Here is a 21597-nt window from a genome sequence, read left to right as displayed (position 1 = left end):
CTGAACCAAGGCCACCTGTGTCCTTGCTGCGCCTTTCGGTAGCTTTACTGTTATGGTGACGACCTGCATCTTGTACCTGCCGCAGTGCCGTGACTTCTGATTATACTCATGAATAACACTGAAAATAACACAGACAAATGAGACATTTGATTGATTTGAGATTGGTTGCTTGTGATCATGCTTGTGAATCTACAACAAAAATCCGTCCATTCAAAATATCAAATAACGTTTTTCACTCAAGGTGAATATTTTTGGCCCCGTAGCAACTTTTTCTTGTCTCAAATAGACATTTCAAATGAGATGTAGGTGATTGGTGTACCTTCCACACAAAATACATTATGAAAATTTGGGACAAACTTTTGATCTGAATGAGAATTATCTAAGTAATTTGCGTTCAAAATATTTATTATAGTTACGCCTAATATATCAATGAATCATAGGAAGTTTCCTGGAAGTACATTTTCTTGTAAGAATTCTAAGGAATTTTTTTTTCACATTAGAATGGGCTGATTGTTGAGCTAGTTTCGTTCTATTTTTCACATTCATGCACAATTACAATTACGAGTAATTCATGTTAGTTCATTTTTGGAATGTTTATCCATGGTTATTAAGAGAATCTGGATTGTCCGATCCGGATTTCCTCCTAGAACGCTACCAGCCCTGTTCCATCCATACATCCATCCAGCTGGTCATCCGTCCGTCCGTCAGTGTAAGTACGTCCGATTGAGTGAACTGCCTACACACGATACACGCTCATCGCGAACTATTGTATGGTGACGAGACGACGACGACGACGACGACGACGACTTGACTTCACGGACCGTAGCGATTCGCTATCCACCAACTTACCAAGCCAGTTAGCCAGCCAGCCAGCCAGTAGTTGATCGGTGGCGGTTCAACGTCTTAGTAGAGTATTGTTGTCGGCGCTGTGCGGTCACGCTTGTCCCTCTGTCTCTCGTTGCTACTGCGTTTACCTACCTACAACACATTAGGTTCAGTGTGTATATAGAACAGATTGAAGTTACGCGCGCGCGAGAAGGTAGTCCCTTCGCGTGGAGAGGTTTCTCTAATCAGGTTCCAGTTCCGTTCCGTGTCGGGTTCGATCTGTTGTTGTTGTCGTTGGAGAATCGCGTGCAGTTCTAATTAGCTGCGAAAACTCTGTACTCTACAAATACTCGGCCACAGGCACACGCTGCTGCTGTTGCTACTACGATACGTGCGTGCAGTGCATAAGTGAATTTTTGTAATATTGCAAGTGCAGACTGAAAAGTTCACATTAGTGCGCGGCAAAGCAAACATAAAGGCAGCCGAATAGTTTTCCACGCTACCCTCTCTGCCCGTTAGAGTCGCGGTGTGATAGCTAGAAGAGTGATTGTGTAACCAGAGCTGTGTGTTTACGAAGCTGCGCTCTACTCGAATTCGGTGCTCAGTGTAAGTTTTCAAATTTAAAGGTCTCCGATGCACTTCATTGCCCATTACACTAGTGGCGGCAGCACCGAAATCGAACGTCCTTGGCTTTTTACAGTCCCAAACCCAAACCGGTACGAAGGTCTTCTAGGTGATTGAAAAAGTGCTGCAAAACCGCATTCAAGGTGCATGTGCCGCGCGTGATTGGAAGAGAAAGGAGGGAACCGAAATGCTACATACCGTTGTTGGTGCTGCTGCTGCTAGTGTAGTGCTACTACCTGCCTGCCTGCCCACAACCGGACTTTGGCGGTACAAAGTACACTTTTCATCAGACACATGAACGAAACAGAAGGAATGGAGATTGAAACATGGTGTGAAGAAAATCTGTGCGCAATTAACGATGTTGCTGTGATGAGTCAGCGTATTTTGATGATCATCGTGAAATCAGTGAAAAATATTGTAAACAGATTATTTGATTGATTCCTACGTTTATGTTAAAGCATATAACAAGTTTTACCTACTGCACTTCTCATTCATGAGAATGATTACTTGATTGTACTAAGATGTGTGATTGCTCAGCTGCTTCCGAGATTTTTTCCGGTGTTCCTTCCAGGATATCAAAGATTTTTTCCTCAGTACCTCCCAGGATATCTGCAGGAGCTTTTCCACGATCGTTGTAGGATATTCTCGCTGGATTTCTACTGCAGATGCTTCTAAAATTTCTTCCAAAGTTCTTCCAGGAACTTCTCTTAGCAGGCTTCCGAGTCAACAGTTTTTCCTGGGATTTTTGCGAGATATCTGCAACAACTCTTCTAGGGTCTCCTTCCAGATATTGTTCCTGGATTTATCTTTAGTTGCACGTGGGATTGCACTCGTAGTTCCTTCCGGGATCTCGCTTAGAGGTTCAGATTTCTTACTCAAATTACTTTGATGTTTCGTCACGGGATTACCTTCAGATTTTTTTCCGAGATGTTTTCAATGTTTTCAGAATTCATTCCGATGTTCCTCTCGAGATTTCTACAAAAGGTTTCCTGTAGTTTCTTGCAAGGTATCATCTTGATTTTATTCCGATGTTTCTTACGACGAGGAGTTTCCAGGAAGTTTTCTGAAGAAAAAAGTCTTGCAAAATCCCTGCAAGAACTCCGGAAGCAACTATTGGAGAAATGTGAAGCAGACCTGGTGTGATGGTTAGAACACTTGACTATCACGCAGAGGTCCTGGGATCGAATCCCACTCCCAACAAACTCACAAAATGTGGGTTCTTCCTTCGGAAGTAAAGCGTAGATCCCGAGATGAACTAGCCGTTAATACAGATAAAAAAATTAAGGAATCCCAAAGGGAACACCCAGAATTCCTCAACTTCTGATAAGGATTCAGGGAAGAACTATGGGAGTGATTGAGGGAAAATCTAAAAAATATCAGTAGGATCACTGTGCGAACTCCTGGTAACAAATACGAGAACAACCTGCGTAAACCTCTGAAGGATATCGCGGGATGAACTTCATGAGAAACATCAGCAAAAGAAGAAGAAGAAGTAACTTCTGCAGAAATCCCGGGGAAACTATAGAAGAATGATCACCGCTGATCACTGCTGAAGAAATTTCAGGAAGAAGTTGGAGAGAAACCCAGAGATGGAATCTAGGAGAAATAAATCGAAAATCTCTGGAATAAATCTTGAGAAAATCGTGAAAAACTTCTGGAGAAATCTTTGGAGAAACTTTAGTAGAAATCCCAAAAATAACTTCAGTTGGGAAGAACTCCTAGGGAAATCCCGAGAGTATCGCCGGAAAGAATCACGAAATTTTTTTAAGAGGAATTCCCAAAAAAAACTCTTAAGAGAAGTTCCGTGACAACATCTGAGAACTCCTGTAGAAATCCCACGAAAATTTCTTTGGATAGAATGCAGGAGGAACTCAGCGAAAAATTCTTTGGGGAAATGCTGAGAGACCCCTGTAATGAAATATTGCAGGATCCCCTTGAAAAACTCATGTAAAATCGATCGAACCTCCATTTAGCTAGCGAGTCGGTACTGCCTAAATAGAATTTTAACTTAAATAGATTCATTACCTAAATGTATTTCAAGGTTGCAAAGAAGTTTGAGAAAGTCAAGTGGCTCGCAGATGTAAAGAGAAGAAGGTCAAGACAGATGTACAGGGTTGATGATCAGATGGATTTTAAGGGAGTTTTTAGGGTGGGGAGGGGTCAGCGGTGTTTCAGGCGTTTCAGTAGGTTTCAGAGGGCTCTCAGGTGAACTTCACGGGAGTGTCAAAGGCATTCCAAAGCGTTTCAAGGTGTTTCAGGGCGTTCAGGAGGTTTCAGAGAAGTTTTGTGGGGCTTCAGAAACTCTCAGGAGCATTTAACGGAGGATTCATGGAGGTTTCAGAGACGTTTCAAAGCGTTTTAAGGTGTTTCAATGCGTTTTAGAGCATTTCATGCCCTTTCTGGAGGTTTCATGAGGTTTGAGGGTGTCTTCAGAGGGTCGCATGTGAATTTCACGGAGGTTTCATGAGGGTTTCAGAGGCGTTTCAATGCGTTTCAGGATTTTTCACAGGAGTTTTAGGGGGCTTCAAAAGCTCTCAGGTGAATTTCACGGAGGTTTTAAAGGAGTTTTAGAGGCATTTCAAAGCGTTTTATTGCGTTTTATTGCGTTTTAATGTGCATCAGGGCGTTTTAATGCGTTTCAGGAGGTTTAGAGGCTCGCAGGTGAATTTCACGGAGGTTTCATGGAGGTTTCAGAGGCGTTTCAAAGCATTTCAATGCGTTTCAGGGCATTTCAGAAGGTTTCCGATTAAATTGAGTGGGCTTAAGAGGCTTGCAGGTGAATTACACGCAGTTGAATTTCATGAGGGTTTCAGAGGCGCTTCAATGCATTTCAGGGCGTTTCAGGAGGTTTCACAGGAGTTTTAGGGGGCTTCAGAGGCTCTCAGGTGAATTCACGGAGGTTTTAAAGGCATTTCAAAGCGTTACAAGGCGTTTCTGGAGGTTTTAATGCGTTTTAGGGCGTTCAAGGAGATTTAGGGGGCCTTAAGAAGGCTTCAAAGGCTCGCAGGTGAATTACACAGAGGTTTAATGGAGGATTCAGGCGTTTCAAGGCGTTTCAGGGATTTTAGGGGGATTCAGAGGCTCTCAGGTGAATTTTACGGAGATTTTTAAGCGCTTCAAGACGTTTCAAGGGTTTTCAATGCATTCCAGGGTGTCCCAGGAGGTTTTAGGAGGGTTTCAGGGGCTTCAGAGGCTCGCATGTGAATTTCTCGCAGGTTTCTTCGGGGTTTCAGAGGCGTTTCAAGAGAGTTAAGAGGGCCTCAGAGGCTCATGGGGTTGCATGGGGGTTTTGGAGGCGTTTTAAAGCGTTTCAATGCATTTCAGGGCGTTTCATGAGATTTAAGAGTGGTTTCAGGTGGGTTCAGAGGCTCTCAGGTAAATTTCATGAAGATTTCATGGGGGTTCTAGAGGCGTTTAAAAGCTTTACAGAGCGGTTTCAGGGAAATATAGAAGCCCATTTAACTTTTCCTCGATTGCGCAAATCTCTTTGAGACAACCAAATACGTTTGTAGATCTAATGACATATACTCAAGGAAGTACTTCGAGATCCTCAAACTGACAATGAACTCACCACTTGATAGCACATACCTACATGAGGCTGTGTAAGCATAAATTTCATTCATAATTTTCCAATAGATCACGGATTACACTTGTAGATCAAATTGCCTTCATTTCATGGAGTTCTCGGATACTCCTATACAATCATAGATTCTATCACTTGCTAGAACATAGATGCCTGGGCTTGTGTGAGAATATACCTTATTTGTAATACTCTTAGATACAACTAGTAGCCCTCGTAGATTGGATGGCCTATACTCAAGAGAGTTCTTGGAGACCCTTAAGATTCTTCGAACTCAAAATTTAATAGATCATAGTTACCTGAGGTTGTGTGAGTATGAACTTTAGTCGTAAATCTCTTAGAGACCACCAAATACGTTAGTAGATCCGATGACCTATACTCAAAGAAGTTCTTGGAGATCCTCAAACTGACAACGAACTCACCACTTGACAGCACATAGTTGCATGATGCTATGCAAGTATAAATTTCATTCATAATACTCCAATAGATCACGGACTACGCTTGTAGATCAGATGGCCTTAAGGCCGGACGGGACGGTGGTTGAATCGTCCGCCATTGCTCTGTTGTTAGTAAGATGCAAATCTCAACTTCTACTTCTTATTATTGACTAGAAATTTGATCGTTCATTTGCTCACTTGTGGTGCACAATCGACTAAAGTTTCAGCTACGTCAGTGCAATGGAAATTGATATTTGCTTCTTCAAAATCGCGAGGCAAATTGTTAGAAAGAGAGGGAAGATAGGAAAAATTACACGTCGTCCCGTGCGGCCTTAACTCTAGGGAATTTTCGGATATGCTATACAATCATAGAACCCATCACTTGACAGAACATAGATGTCAGGGGCTGTGTGAGTATAAACCTCATTCTTAATGCTCATAGATACAACTAGTAGCCCTCGTAGATTCGATGACCTATACTCAAGGGAGTTTTTGGAGAACACTCAAGAATCATTTGTAGATCCGATGACACCTATACGCATGGAAATTCTTAGAGATCCTCAAAGTGACAATGAACTCACTACTTGACAACATATAGCAACATGAGGCTGAGTAAGCATAAATTTCATTCATAATGCTCCAATATATCACTGATTACGCTTGTAGATCAGATGACCTAAACTCCAGGGAGTTCTCGGATACTCTTAAACTTTTAATCCTTATACACTCCGTAAACGTTTCTCAATTCTCAATTCTGCTTTTTTTCGTAAACCAACTTTATCTGTAATCTTGAATACTCTAACTGCTCTAAACACAATCAAATTCCATTTAGGTAACGTTGCCTAAATGGAGGGACCTAAATAGATTTTACCTAAATGGACCCCAGTCAGTGATCGTATAAGATGTTAAAGTGGAGGCGATATGCGTACATTTTACATGCGCCTAAATGGAGGGATGCACGCATATGGCCTCCACTTTATCATCTTATGCAACAGCTTATACGATGAATGGTTGTCTGGGACTCTACCTAATTGGAGGTTTCAGTGTATCTTGAAAGATTATCAATGAGATATCTCGGATGAGGTATCTCTGAACATGCTCTACAAGATTAATGGTTCAAATTCAAATGGTCTACCATTAAATGTTCCGAAATAACAGAACTTGCCCTTTTAATTTATACAAGAAGAAATTTCCAGAGCATCTGGTATACCTGAGGTTACTTGAAATATTATTTGGTTAAGATTAAGGCATTCAGATCTACACTCGTAACTTCAGAATAGTGCAGATGATCCAGGATGCCTCTCAGTTTTATATGCAAGTATCATATGATTCAACTGATCTTCTATGACTAACAAAACGCACTATACCAAGTTTGAAATGTACCGGATGCATTGTTACAAGTGTAGATATAAGGGTCTTAACTCCAGAATGGTTTGGATTGTCTGAGGAATCGCCATTGACGTGGAGTTAATCTCTCATACTCAGATTTACATGTATGGATCCAATGAAGTTAGTTCTGACCTGCATACGTTAGTTTATTATCCTATTACAGGTAAAGGCCTTACAGTCAGAACTTCAGAGCGTTTTATGTTGCCAAGAACATCACCAGGCCATAACTCCCATTATTTCATGCTTTAAAATATATCTTTGAATGTAATGAATAATGTTCAAGTGATTTAAAAAGCAAACAAAACTATTTGTTACCAGTAGACTAAGTTCCAAACATCTGAACGTTTTGGATAACCTGGATAAATATGTTACTACTGCAAAAGAACATAAATTATTTCCATCTAACAGCCACAATCCAAACAAAGAGCTGTGTGCTATTTCTAACAACTAGTATAGGAAAGATATAGAGATTGTGGCTCAATCACTGGTAAAGACGTTACAATTAGGATGTCATATTGTTCTTACGATTAGAACAAATTTCACCTGCAGTGAAGTCCACTATTGATTTAAACGTCCTTTGAGTGATTCTCGTTTCATGAATGCCAATCCAAAAATATTCATGTTTCATTACGCACACAGATTTTCTACTGATCAAGCTGCAGTTTCACATGAAACTTGGCTGCATTTTACGATCTCCATGCGCCTCGCCCACCTCCCTGTCGATCTCAGCAGCGCAAGCGAGCCGATCACACAACTATCAAGAGCAACAACTCTGAGCAGCAACAATGAATGAGGATGAGAACCGGACCGGAGTTTCAAGATTGAAAGAGCGAGTGAGTGTTTGGCACTTCGGCACTAAAGAGCCCCAACCTATGAAAAAATGGTGAAGGTGAACCACCTCCACCACAGCTGTGTGGTTGCTGTTGCTGTTGTTGTTGCCGTTGTTGCTCCAACAGTGTACCTATAGTTTGTTGCATCTCTAGATAGACCGTATAGGCATCTATCTATCTTAACGGACTATAGGTTTTGCACGTTGCTGGTTTCCCGTTTGAAAAACAGTTTGTCAACACTCACGTTCGATCAACTACTCAATTTGCCTAATTTATGGAAGGATCGAACGGTAGAACTGCCTGCCTGGCTGATCTGGATTTTGCCCTTTAACTCCTATTACCATCACACCGTATTAGCATACGGAATCAAAACAAAACAGCAGGAAGGGGTAGAACGGCTCTATCTATGTCACAACCTAGTTGGCTGACTAGAAGCTTGATTCTTTGTGACGACGCGACGACGCGATGCCAAAGTGCAAAAAACAACTCGACTACGCTTGATCACTTGATTGTTGTATTTAGCTAGCTGTATGTAAAACGTGCCGAAGCAGCGACTGCAAAGTGCAGTTAACCCTTGGCACTATCAATTATGGATTGCTGCTTGCTTGTACGATATTGCACGTTTTCTGCGGAATTGAAACTGGTGGCTTACAGAGTGCGTTGCAAAATGAAAATTTACAATTTTTACATGTCTCTTCTCTTCTCTTTTTGGCGTAATATTCCCATTGGAATAGAGCCCTGCATCTCAACTTACATACTGCAAGAGTTGTTGTAAGCTTCCTTTGTCATTGATCATTTTCGCATTCGCATAGTTCAAGGAAATCTAAGAAAATTTCCATTATTATGAAAAAGGCCTAAACCGACGAATCAAACCCAGACACTCTAGTTTCTAGCAAATGCATTGACTAGTAGGTACGCAAATTATTACCCAAAATGCATGGTACTATCAGGAATATTTGAATGTCACTTCGCAAATTTTACGTTTTAGGAATCTCTGGCTGATCTGGTTGCAGCCAAATTTCATAGCTACTCATCATCGATTGACAATCCAAGTGATTAGGATGATGCCTTTGATACTGGAACATCCTTCATCATGGAAGCTTTTGAAGAAGCTTGCTCTCTGCCATCTGTGCCGACCACATGCAAGTTTTGGTTGTATAGAAGTTACTCTAACGTGTTAGAATTACGTCAAATTGTCTTCTTACAAACGCGCTACCGGAACTCTTATATGACATGAATGTTATTTGGGTTGGTGGAAACATCAAACAACAACCAAAGGCGAAAGCTACAAAGTCTGACGAAGAAACTTCTGCATTCACCGTCAATGGATCACTAAAATAACTAAAACGGCCGCAATGAAATGAAGAGATAGCGCCACCGTAGCCCTGTGTGTTTGACGTTACTCGACTGCTGTCACTGTGTTACCGTCCATATACGGTGGCGCTTTTGTTTTGATGCGGTGAGTAGCGGAAAAGTCGACTTCAATGATCCATTAAGATCATGTGGACTCAGGAGCAGTTAACTAGATACAGTAGAAGTTCGATAAGTGCAACATGTTTACGTTTTAGTTAGTAATCCTACATTATAGAGATGTGCGAAGGCGGCCATTGTGAGCCAATCGAGCAGGGAGTACTGTCAAAGTGTGAGCCAAATGAACATGCTTATCGTTTGTAGGAATGCGTTGTTTGAACGGTATTGCAATCGAAAATAAACATGTTATAAATATTTATTTTTATTATCGAGAATTTTATGGCATATGTATATTTAGTAAGAAGAAAATATTTTATTAATTCTGCTTTCAAAAGCTTATGCTCATGAAGAAACTTTTGTCGATGCCTCTGCTCGAAAAAGTTTCATTGCTGATGCTTGATTCACTTCTGCCGATTTGATTCGCGCTATTCTGTACAATGCATTTTAGATTTCTTCGATTGCGCTGTTATCTTTTTCAAAATTTGGGAAAAAAGTTCGAATATAATTAGCAAACGTAAACAAAACAACTTGCACCACAACAAAGTCACGCAAAGAGTTTGAACATCTAGCTTTGTGGCAAGTGTTGGAAGCTGTTGTAAACAAAACAAACAGCGTTGCCGAATCGACATATGTAACTTCCGCTCATCTCTATGTAGAGGATTTCGAGTTTTAGTTATCGAATGAAATTCGCTAACTGATACGACTGACAGCCGTCAAACACTTGTCAATTGCTGTTGGACGCAGCCAGAATGCACTCAAAAACACCGCAATGCAGCTGTAGTGCATCTGAAAAACATCGCAACTCTTTTGACGTTTCGTTTTGACAGATAGCGGTGCGATAACTGCAAAATTGTTGCACTTAGCGGACTTGCAGTTAAAAAGCATTGCAGTTAAGCCGTTTGCACCGAGCGAACGTCTACTGTAGTGGGGTATGATCGTCATAACAAGAAGTGTTTTCTTATTTTGGAAGGCCATCGGAACGACACGTCACAATTGCTGATAACAAGCACGACTACAGCGAAGAATTCTGGAAAACTTCTCAAGGAAGAAAACGATGTTGAGAAGTTTCTTCTATCATCGATACCGACGAGAGTAGGAGAAATTTGAGCGCCAGCTCATATAACTGATGATAATAAAGAAGATTCTTATAGTTTTGATTACTGCAGCTTATATGACGATACGAACGAGCAAAAGGATCAATCGGATGATAGCGTTGATGATTGTCAAATCCAGTAGGGGATGAATAGCCAACAGTAGTAGTTGACTCCATAAACACCAATACCCATTCAAGAAAACGTGTGGCACCTAAGCGGAATTCTGCGGATAGAAAAAAAAATGGTTGATCTATCAATCAGTGAACTACGAATGTACCAAGAAGTCTTTAGTGATCCGGAGAAAGGATCTTGGAAGGTAACAGCGCGAGTCGAGCTCAAGTCACTGAAGCCGGAGTGTGGGAGCGTATGACGATGGATCTTAAAGAAGAAAGGGGACCGGTCTGGGAGAATTGACAGATACAAGACCCTCCTGGTAGCCCAGGTTTTTACTCATCGATTAGAACTGATGTTGCGCCTGTAGCTAAGCAGGCTACATTCAAAATGCTGCTACCAAAAACATATTTTTGAAAAACACGTGGACGTAAAGATTGCCTACCTTCACGGAGAACATGAAGAAGCACCTTAAGTTACATCATGAATTCACGACATAGCATGTCAAAGTATGTCATCAGCGAGTGGAATGCTGAAGTAATTCCTTCAGGGATTCCTCTAGGAGTTCTGCCAGGAATCTAAGATTACTTCAGCAATTGTTACACTGAACTTATGGAGAAACCGTGGAAGGCAACTCTGAAGGAATCCCTTCAGAATTGCCTTCCGCGGTTTCTCCAGAAATTTGGTCCAGGATTCCCCCTGGAGTTTCTTCTGCACGGAGAGACGAAACTACCCAAAAGTGAGTTCTTTCCATCCAACTTCGGGGTTGCGTGCGTCAAGCCAATTTTGAGTTCATGGAATCGATGTTTATGTTGGGTTGTTCCCGCTTGCTTCCATGTGAAACAAATCTCGCGTTTAGTATCATACGGCCGTATCTACAATGATCGATTTCTCTTCATCGATTTTTTCTTCGCATTATTCTGAGAAAGACGACCAATATTCGGATGATCTCTCGGTGTGTTTTGGTGAAGGACGACTAGGACTAGCATCTAAACAACAAAAAACTACTGAAAATAATTTGCCGACCAAGTTATTCACAAAAGATGAAATCGATGAAGAGAAATCGATCATTGTAGATACGCCCGTATGATACTGAGCGCGAGAAATACTTAATTTGAAGTTTTTTTCACCCAACCGAGGTTGTATTCACTCAAATTTGAGTACTGTGCTAGAAACTCAGTGTTGGACTGACGCACTCGAACTGCCAAAGTTGGGCTGTTTCTCTCTTCACTTTCTGACAACAATAGAAAGAGCGCATGAAAAGGGAGATGAAAAAAAGTCAAAATTGAGTTTAAAAGTACCCAACTTTAAGTTTTTCAGTTTCTCCGTGTGGGATTCCTAAGGGAACGCCCATAAATGACGTAGCTTTTTAGGGGGTGGGGGGGGAGTGTCAGCCAGCAATTTGGTTGGTATATCGAAATTGCAACTGAAATAGTCACACATATATAGCACCAAAGAAATCGTATTCAATGCACGAAACAGGCATATACATACATACTAAAGTGGAGGCCATATCGAAACATGTATGCGATTACTGCGATTCCATCCAACATAATTTACGATTTCTCGAAAAATTTCTACGATTTCGCCGATTTTATCCGTCTAAATATACGATTATGTATGATGTTATTACGATTGAGAGTACCAATATACGACTCAAGATTTTCAAATAAAAAAAAACAAATGGTGTTCAGTGGGAATCAAACTTAGGTCCTTTGATTGAGAACTGCGCGTTATCTCTATTGGCTATATTGCCAAGTTGAAAATAGAGAGTTCAAAGTGAATGGCATGAAACGAATAAAAATTAACATGATACGGTGCGAGACTTGTGGTTTGAGCGTTGTTGTTGTGCATAGAGTGGCACCAAAAGTGGTGCCGTGCAAGAGGCCCGGAATTCACATTGTTGTTGGAATCTACACATCACTTATTGTAAGTCATCTGCTAGTATAAAAACCTATACATTTGGTTGAAATTATTGCTACCATGGTTGGAATGTGTCAACAACAACAAAAATACAAATTTGTGATGAATACCATTTTCCATTTGTTTTCTTTTTCTCCATCATACAAATATGTAAACAAAACCATTTACGATTTCCGAGATTAAGATTCGACTATTAAAAGTGCAGTAACAATCATATGCGACTGTAAAAATGAATATACGATTTCTAGGATTTCATTCACTTCGTATACGACGCAAGTGTGACGCAAACGGTCAATATACAACATTGTTATAGTTGTATACGATTACAACGATTTTCATCATGCCTTTAGGCAGCAGTAGCAAGCTCGATTTAGCAGATTCGTATGCGATGTGAAGCGACGATTTCCATGATTCAAAGAAATCATACATACGATGCTAGCGAACTTGCAGCTTGACACTAACAATGTATGTTTTTTCACGATTCTATCCGATTCTGTGCTATCCCACCGATAGTATCTCGCACCTTTTATGATCGGAGACGACTAAATGAAACAAAATGAAACAAAATCGCAATTGAAATTAAATTTGATATGAAATGATTTTATGCAATCATTGTCAACAAATATACATATTATTATACAATTCTGTTTTGATATATGAAAATATACGATTTTTTCCACACAATTATTTACGATATGTGGTTGGCTGGGGGGTAGGTAGAGTCTGATATTGTGTGACAAACCATGTATTAAGTATGAGAAAATATGCTACGAGGGGGGAGGGGGAGTAAAAAATAGGCCAAAAAAGGCTACGTCATTTATGGACGCTTTGGGATTTATTCAGGAATTCCTTTCGGGATTGCTTCAGGTATTCATGCCAAGATTGCTTCAGAAACTTCTTTCAGAATTCTTCCAGGCCACCCGAAACTCCTCCGAGAGTTTCTTCTAGGATTTCTCCAGGAACTCCTCCGGGAAATGATTGCTTTTCGACGGTGGGTACTTTAGCTGGGAAACATGATATTCAGTGAGAACTATATTGTCTCTATATTCTACAGGAAGAATCGTTCAGGAGTTCTTCATTTCTTCTGTAATTCCTTCTAAGATTCGTTAAGGATTTTTTTTCTGAATTCCTTTATGACTGCTTTAAGAAATCATAAAGGAATATCATACGAAACTCATGGAAGAATTCCGTTCAGAACTCTTGGAGTAATTTCCATAAGAACTTCCATGAAAAAGCTTCTGGAGAAATTACGCCATAAACTAAGAGAGGGTTTTCATTAGAAACATCAGGAAAAAATCCAAAATGAACTTCCGGAAAAAAATCAGAAGTATGTGCAGGAATTCCAGAAGGATCCTGGAGGAAGCTTGGAAGAAGTTCCTAGAGGAATGACGGAAGGAGTTTTTGAAGGAATCCTGGAAAGAGTTGATGCAGGAATCCCGAAAGGAATTCCTGCAGGAATATGTACTGAAGCAATCCTGAAAAGAATTTTTGAAGGAATTCTGGAAGAAATCCCGGCTGAAATTCCTTCATGGACGTCAGAAGGCACTATTGGTGGAATCTCGCCCTGCAAGAACTCCTGAAGGAAACATGATTGAATTCCTGGAAAAATCATAGCAGAAGTTCCTGGAGGAATCCCTCAGAAGATCTTGGAGAGTTCCCAGAAAAAATCATAAAAAATCCCGGAAAAATCTTGAAGAAACTTCTTGTGGAATCAAAGTGCAACTCCTGTAAAAATTCAGAAAAGAAATTCTAGAGGAATCCCATAAGCAAAGCTCTGGAGAAATCCCAGAAATATTTTTGGATGGAATAGGACAGATCGGTGAAGTACTAGATTTGTAGTAATGAGCTGATTTAGTATGGCGAGAAGGTTAATTCTCCGTTTCTGCAATGAAATGGTGCAAAATTCGTGGGTATTGTGATTCCTTGCCTAATTTGAAGATGTTTGAGCGAAACTTTGGGCGTGTTGTTGTTTTCTTCATTTCTTGCTACAGTAGACGTTGAAATTGAAATTCGCTAACTGCAACGACTGACAGCCGTCAAACAGGTAACAATTGCTGTTGGACGCAGCCAGAATGCACTAAAAAACATCGCAATGCAGCAGTGGTGCATCTGAAAAACATTGCAACTCTGTTGACGTTTCGTTTTTGACAGATAGCGGTGCGATAACTGCAAAATTGTTGCACTTAGCGGACTTGCAGTTAAAAAGCATTGCAGTTAAACTGTTTGCACCGAGCGAACGTCTACTGTACATAAACAATATAGTTATCCAAAGTTTTGCTCATACAACATCAAATTAGGCAAGGAATCATAATACCCACGCTTTTTGGACCATTTCATTGCAGAAACGGAGAATTAACCTTCTCGCCATACTAAAAATCAGCTCATTACTACAAATGTAGTACTACACCGAACGTGCCCCATTAGAATTGAACGTAGCAACTATTGATATCAACATATTAATGGTAAAATTGTTCAATAGAGCCTCTCAATACTACACGACCGTTTTATGTTATTTGTGTTATTGAGTTGACTTTTTGTTTGGTGAGATGGCAAATTCTTCGTTTCCGTAATGAAATGATGCAACAAGCGTGGGCATTATGATTTCTTGACTAATTTGATGCTGTTTGAGCAAAATTTTGGGTCACTATGTTGCTGTATTCTCTGTTTCTTGCCTCTTCAACACCTCTTCAAAGTTTTTCTCAAACATCACCAACTTAGGAAAGAAATCATAACACCCACGCTGTTTGCACCATCTCATAACAGAAACGAAGAATTCATCAAATTATCTTACAAAATATCAGCTCATTACTACAAATCGAGTGCTCCTCCCATTGAGCCATATTGTTCTTGCAATCCGAGTATAGGTCTCTTTTTGAATTTTAGCTTTCAATGAAAAATTTGTGCTCATAGTCTTGTACGAGAATAACATACATCTGGATCATCATGCAGACGTAGACCATATTCAGTGCACCTGTCTGGGGCATATTGACCCTAACACCTTACTATGGTTAAGCTTGTTGTAATGATCTATACATGAGCCTTGGAAACTTCAAGAACATGTGTAAGATTGTTGTTTAACATTCTTGAAACATGTTATGATCTTGGTCTTCCTTCGTATATGTTAGGACCTTTGTATACATCAACTATATTAAAAGGTTCACTTTCCATCAGAACCAATAGGAAAAACCTCACGAAATACCATTTGGGTCGCCCAGTTCCGAACCGGACATCGGAAATATTCAAAATGGGAAATAAAAGCTCCACGAACAGAAACTTGTCGATCGTCAAGGCCATTCCAATCCCAATTCGTAGCCAGCCAGCGCTTCAGTTTGCTCCGCATTTTTTGCGTTTGTTTATATCAGTGGTCACCAAACTGCGGCCCGCGGGCCGCATGCGGCCCTCGACCCGGTTTTGTGCGGCCCGCGAGCTGATTTTCAAATGTATTAGAACGTGGCCCAGTTATAGATTCCATAATGAAAATCATAAATTCCACAATCTATATCTATATATATAAAAACGCAGTGGCATACGTGGGACCGCGCATAACTCGCGAACGGAACGTCCGATTTGGTTCATCTTTGTTTTGTTCTGTTAGTTTTCACCCAAGGAAGGTTTATGAACCGAAAAACATATAGAAATATTGAGATTTTTGAAAATCGATCATCCATACATTTTGATTGAGGATTTGGTCTTGGCTAGAAACTTGAAACGTCAAAAAACGCAGTAGGCAAGACAAAGTTTGCCGGGTACAGCTAGTGTTTTATAATTTTCATGCGAATGAATATAACCTACTGAAATTTTGCCAATATCATGGAATTTTTTTTCAAAAGAAGTAAGGTTTTTTGAAAGTTTTACGACCTTTAAAAGTCTAGTTTTTTTTTAATTTTATTTCGAAATTATTTGAAACTGTTCGAGAACGGTGTGTTTCGCTCAAATAATGAGTTTTGGGTAAATTTCACAGATTCTCTGCCATGGATCATGGTCTTGCGGAAGATCTCATCATTAGTAATTTGTTCAATTTCCCGAATATAGAATTAAAATAAATGCCATTTTGTTTTTATCGGCGAAACAATTACTTGTATTCGTTATACTTTATTATCAACACTTCTACCAGGAAACTCCTCCAAAAAATTGACAGATTTTTGTCTACAATTTCCTTTAAAAGAGTTGGCAAAACTTTCGGAATATCGCTATAAACTTCAGGGATTGGACATGATACTCTTCGTCTTCATTCCCCTAGCAATATTTTTAGGAACTCCTCTTGAAATATCTACTATAAATCAGCTACTAATACTTGCACATATTGCTCAGAAAATCATGTCTGCAGGTTTTTCTCCATAGGCTTCCTATACAAGAAAAACTTTTAAAAAATCATCAGGGATTTTCACAACTCTTCTTCCGAAAATTTCTTCTGAGAACCCCCTGAAATCCCTACAAATCATTCAAAAAATATCGCAAAATCCTCGAGAAGTCCCAAAAAACCTCACAGTTCCAAGATTTGTTTAGATAAAGGGTTCGATATACTTTTGAGGAAATCCCTAAGCAGCAGTAATAAACTCCATTCGGAAATTTGTCAAAAATGGATCCAGTGGTTTTACAAGAAATTTGTTCGTGTCTCGAACTTCCACAATTCTGCACTTATTGGGTTTCTCATTAATGTTTAGACTACTGTGATAATTTGAGAATCCACTGAATCATCATTTCCCAGCGAAATTGCACATTAATCAAGCTTATTTTGTTTACCTGTTGTGCATCCGACGCCCCTATCTTGAACTCAACCGAACTTGTGCATGCCAGCCGCTGCGAAGTCGTGTGCGAAATTCGACTGTGATGATAATGAATTTCGGCCGAGTCTAAATGGGTGTAAATGTCGCAATATAATCTGCGCGTACTTATAGCTGTTATTTTTTGTATGATTTTCAAGTAACTAGTCTGAAACTATTTGCTCAACATAATTAATACCAAGAACTACAAAATCTGAATATTATGGTTTTGAAACTCCTGTTTTCAATTCCCTGCGATTTTCAGGATTTTTGAAAATAAACTCTCAAATAACTTGCGGCCCGCAGACTCTTTTCGAAATTTAATTTTGGCCCGCAAAAACAGTTAGGCTGAGGAACACTGGTTTATATGGTTTTACCGGCGAACGATCATCGGTCAATTGCCGCGCCGTGCGGACTCCGATTGCCTTTGGAAGCCTGGCCTGGTGCGAACTGTGGCGGCGAGTGAGCGTTCGTAATGATTATTAGGTACATATAGCTGGATGGAAGTAGCCTTTGCCGTGAAATAAAAGTTTGAGGCCACTGGCATTGACTGATGAGTGTTAAATACTGCGCCGCCGTCAAGTCGTGCTTGAGGCTCTCACATGGCTCACCACATGGTGGTTATGATGGTCAAGGCTATCGCGTCAATATTGGTAGCAGTTTAGCGAGCCCAACCAAGTTATGTGGATTTCATTTGAGCTAAGGAATTAACACGCTTGTTTTGTGGGCTAATAAAATTGTAGCCGTAATAGGGTAATTCATGTATTTTGGACAGGCTGAGGACAACGTCGGAAAAATCGTCCCCCAGCTTCCTTAGAAAGCAATTGATTATGTTGCAAAGTTACCAATACGCTTATAATATGATTGTACTTTGCGTTCCTGGTGACAAAAACCTTAACGGAAGCATTTTAAGCTGAGAAAATCACAATTTCCGATCGCCTGTAAGAAATGCATTTTGGACACCGAATATATGTTTTGGACACCCTCAGGTATATATAATTTGGACAGGGCAATTATTTCAATGTTTAGCCATGAATACTGCTAAATCATGGATGTAGCATAAATTAACAAATATTTTCTTACAAATAATCAAATTTCTCCGCTTAACAGGCATCTATTTTGATAACTATTACAGTTTTTGTTAAAATCGAGGAAATATCGCCAGACCCACAAAATACGCCTCCAAGTATGCAATCACACAGCTTCCCCATGCAGTTCGTCAGATGACCAAAATATATTTATAGTAGAAAACTTGTAATGTATTTTGGACACCTCCTATTTTAAGCGTTCTAGATGAATGTTAAGAGATTGGCTGCCTAATGCTTCTTTATTGAACATTTTTCATTGCAATAAGGCTTTTAAAATTCTTACAATTATTAATTCAACGATTTTGAGGTGAATATTGTATGTGACTGGGAAGTGTATGTCGTCTTACATACCTGTGCATTTAAGGGGTTTTAGTGAAATAATTTACATTTTCGTTAATTTTGAAGTAAATTCTTAATTGTTAAGCGTATTTTTAACGTATATCATCAGAATAGGACGTTTTTGATTCAATAATCGATATTGAGAAGTATCTACTTTTATTAGCTCTCCGGAACAAGGCACACATCGCCGTGCATGTCCAAATTATATACATGTCCAAATTATATTTTTTACCCTAAGTGCGTTTAAGGCGATTGATTGACTCCGAGTAATCTAGTACAAGAGGTGGCTTGTTTATGGAAAAGTAGCACGTTTCCGAGTTCAATAGTTCTCACGTGTCATCGTACGGTCTTATCAACTTATGTGTTTATTTGTGGCTGCACATCCACAAACAACATCAACATGGCCGGGTAGAGTACTCATTAATGACGTATGTGCACTGTCCAATCATCGTGAACCACAATGCGGCAACCCTTGAGCCAGATAACGGTTCTACATTACTGAAAAATTATTGACAGTCATTTTCAAACAATGAAATTTATTCTTCCTGAAGTGAAATGTCTGTAATCTAGGTTCTGCGATCCAAGACTCCGCAATCATACAATTACGTGCTTCTATTCATAACTCATCTATTGTAAATCATACGCTTCGCAGCCACGTTGCTGATAGTACGCGATGCGTAGTGACAGAAATAAGGTATCATTTTCAGAGTAACATTTGAAATGTAACCAAATTCATGCAACTCGAAGAAGAATGATTAAATTCTCGATCAAATATGTACTAATGTATAAAAGCGATACAATTATTTTACTTATTTACTATCCTTTTCAAATATTTATAGAAAAAAAAAATAATGTTTATCAATTCTTCATATTTATTGTTACATCTACAAATAGATCTGTCAAAATAAGTACATGGTTGAATCAACCATACAAAATGGTTGTATTAGCAATATTGTGTGTTTGAATCAACTAAACTTTAGTTGTGTAAAATCAAATCCAACGTGTTAAATAAACACAGATCGATGGAAAGCTTCACTTCATTTCAATTGTTGCCAAAACCTGTGACTTTATGGTTATATTACCCCCTTTTCAAATCCCGTTCGACATTTTCGTGCCACATATTCCCTTCCTGAATTCCATCCAACACACACTCGCCCAGCCAGACTTGCAATCTTATCGGGCGCCCCCACGTCGTGTTTCTAATTTCGATCGTGTACTTTCCAGCAATTCCTAATCCATTATCAGTAATTTCTTGTCACTCAACCGCAACTCTGTGACCTAGTTTAATCTAATTTGTGTTTTATTTTTCCTCATTTCAGAGTTCGTCCCATTGAAAGCAAAAGTATACCTAACTCTTCGTTCGGATTACTACTGATAAGCTGGACTGCTGTCCCGAAGAAAGAAGAATACACTGCCGGCGATTGTGAAGGAGTTGTTTCGATATTTGTTTCTTAATTTGCGCGAATGCAATCGATTATCGGAAAGTGGTGACATAATCAAGCGCGGTGTGAAGAATAATACAAAGTGCTACGGAAATAGTGTTCTATTGTGTACTTGAAAGTGGTCAGCGGGCGCCATGGCTGAAGCCCATTCAGCTGTTGCATTCTCGTTTTCCATCACTCACGAAGGATGGCATCTGAACTACGACAGGGAAGTGCTACATCTGGTGTGGCAGTCCGGTATCAGATCCTGGAAGAAGCGGTTGGCGCAGTTTAGGGTAAGTTTGTATGGGTTAATGATAAACTAAAATTTAATTCGTAAACGTTATTTTGGGAGCATCCACAATGTGCACGTGTATAGTACACCTAATGCTGTAAAGCTAACAAAATGAACAATGTATCATACCCTAATTCCCAATTTCTACATAATCAAATTAGTGTGCTTTGGAATACTCCATTTACGATTTGTGCAAGTGCAATAGCATGGATTTAATGTGTTTTAGCAAAACCTAAGATCTTGTGGCCACTGGCTAGAGTATAACAAGAGATCTACAGTTTGCACAAGATGTACAGGCGGACGTTAGATAGCAAAAACAACAAATCAACCAGCGATGAAATTGTCATCAGGATGTAAGAGTTATTATAAGAGAGTTTCCATAAATGACGTATCATTTCATGGGTGAGGGGAGAGTCTGGAATTGTGTGACGAGCCATGTATTAGGTATGTGAAAATATGCTACCAGGCGGGAGGGGAGAGTAAAAAATCGGTCAAAGAATGTTACGTTATTTATGGACGCTCCCTGACCATCTAATACCTATTTTATATTTGATCTAAATGTTATTTACGTTATCTAAAATCTATTTAAACATGTTTTGGAAGGTGAATGAGAGCTTGTTTAACCCTAGAAGGATGTTGTGGTCTATATGACCCAGATAGGCACGCTGAACGTGCACTACGCCTTCGTAATGCGAAAAAGCTAACATCTTGGGAGGATTAAACAGTATCCTCACAAAATTTTAGAAGAATACTTAAAACAAAGATGTGAGTTTGAGTAGGATATAGTGAATGAATTCTTAGAAGATTACTTTGAGAAATGTTCAAGTAATATATCTGGAAAATCCCAGTTAGATATTCATGAAATAATCTTTATATATGAATCCTCCAAGAAGAATACCTGGAGGAAATGTTGATAAAATGCCCAAAATAATTACTGGGGAAATGCCTGAATAATCCCTTAGAAGAACCGTTGCACCACTACTAGAATAAATACCAACTGAAATCACTGGAGGAACAGGTACAGTAGAGGTTTGTTCGGTGGAAGCATAATTGTCCCATGTGCATTTTTGGCAATATTGAGATTTTGCAGCCCATGACCATGTATCGTAGGGTACTATCATATTGGGAAATAAAAATAGGTAGTATGTTCCGAGAATTGTTGAAAAAATGCATGGCCGATTTGTAACATTCCTAAAAGTGGACGCATAAGCGTCACGTTTCATAGGAAATCCTATGGAACTATAAAATCGCTCTAAAATAAAAAATAGTGCTCAAATTAAAAATTGGTTGATGTTAGATCACGATTCAGCACTTATACTTCATAGTTGAGACAATTTACTTTTTTCGAACTTTGGACGCGATTTTCTCGATTGTCTGTTTTTGCACATGGGACATTTATGCGTCCACC

At 39.5% G+C, this 21597-nt stretch overlaps 1 protein-coding gene across 3 annotated transcripts in view; it reads left to right on the top strand.

Annotated features, from left to right (window-relative positions):
• The window catches only part of LOC109429376 (carnitine O-palmitoyltransferase 1, liver isoform), a 102386-nt gene that overhangs the window by 55348 nt on the left and 25441 nt on the right, over positions 1–21597 (top strand). The window contains exons 1-2 of one of the 3 annotated variants that reach the window (XM_019705274.3): positions 869–1431; positions 19793–20190. In XM_019705274.3, coding sequence (XP_019560819.3) covers positions 20050–20190 — 141 coding nt within the window. In that variant the 5' untranslated portion in view covers positions 869–1431; positions 19793–20049. Of the gene's footprint in view, positions 1–868; positions 1432–19792; positions 20191–21597 lie in introns of those variants that run through there. The other 2 variants (XM_019705273.3, XM_029873620.2) reach the window with 2 other exon arrangements.

Source organism: Aedes albopictus, chromosome 2 (assembly GCF_035046485.1).
Source record: "Aedes albopictus strain Foshan chromosome 2, AalbF5, whole genome shotgun sequence".
In the NCBI taxonomy this organism is placed as follows: Eukaryota; Metazoa; Arthropoda; class Insecta; order Diptera; family Culicidae; genus Aedes; species Aedes albopictus.
The sequence above is the reverse complement of the archived record's forward strand: the minus strand, read 5'-3'. Positions and strand labels throughout refer to the sequence as shown.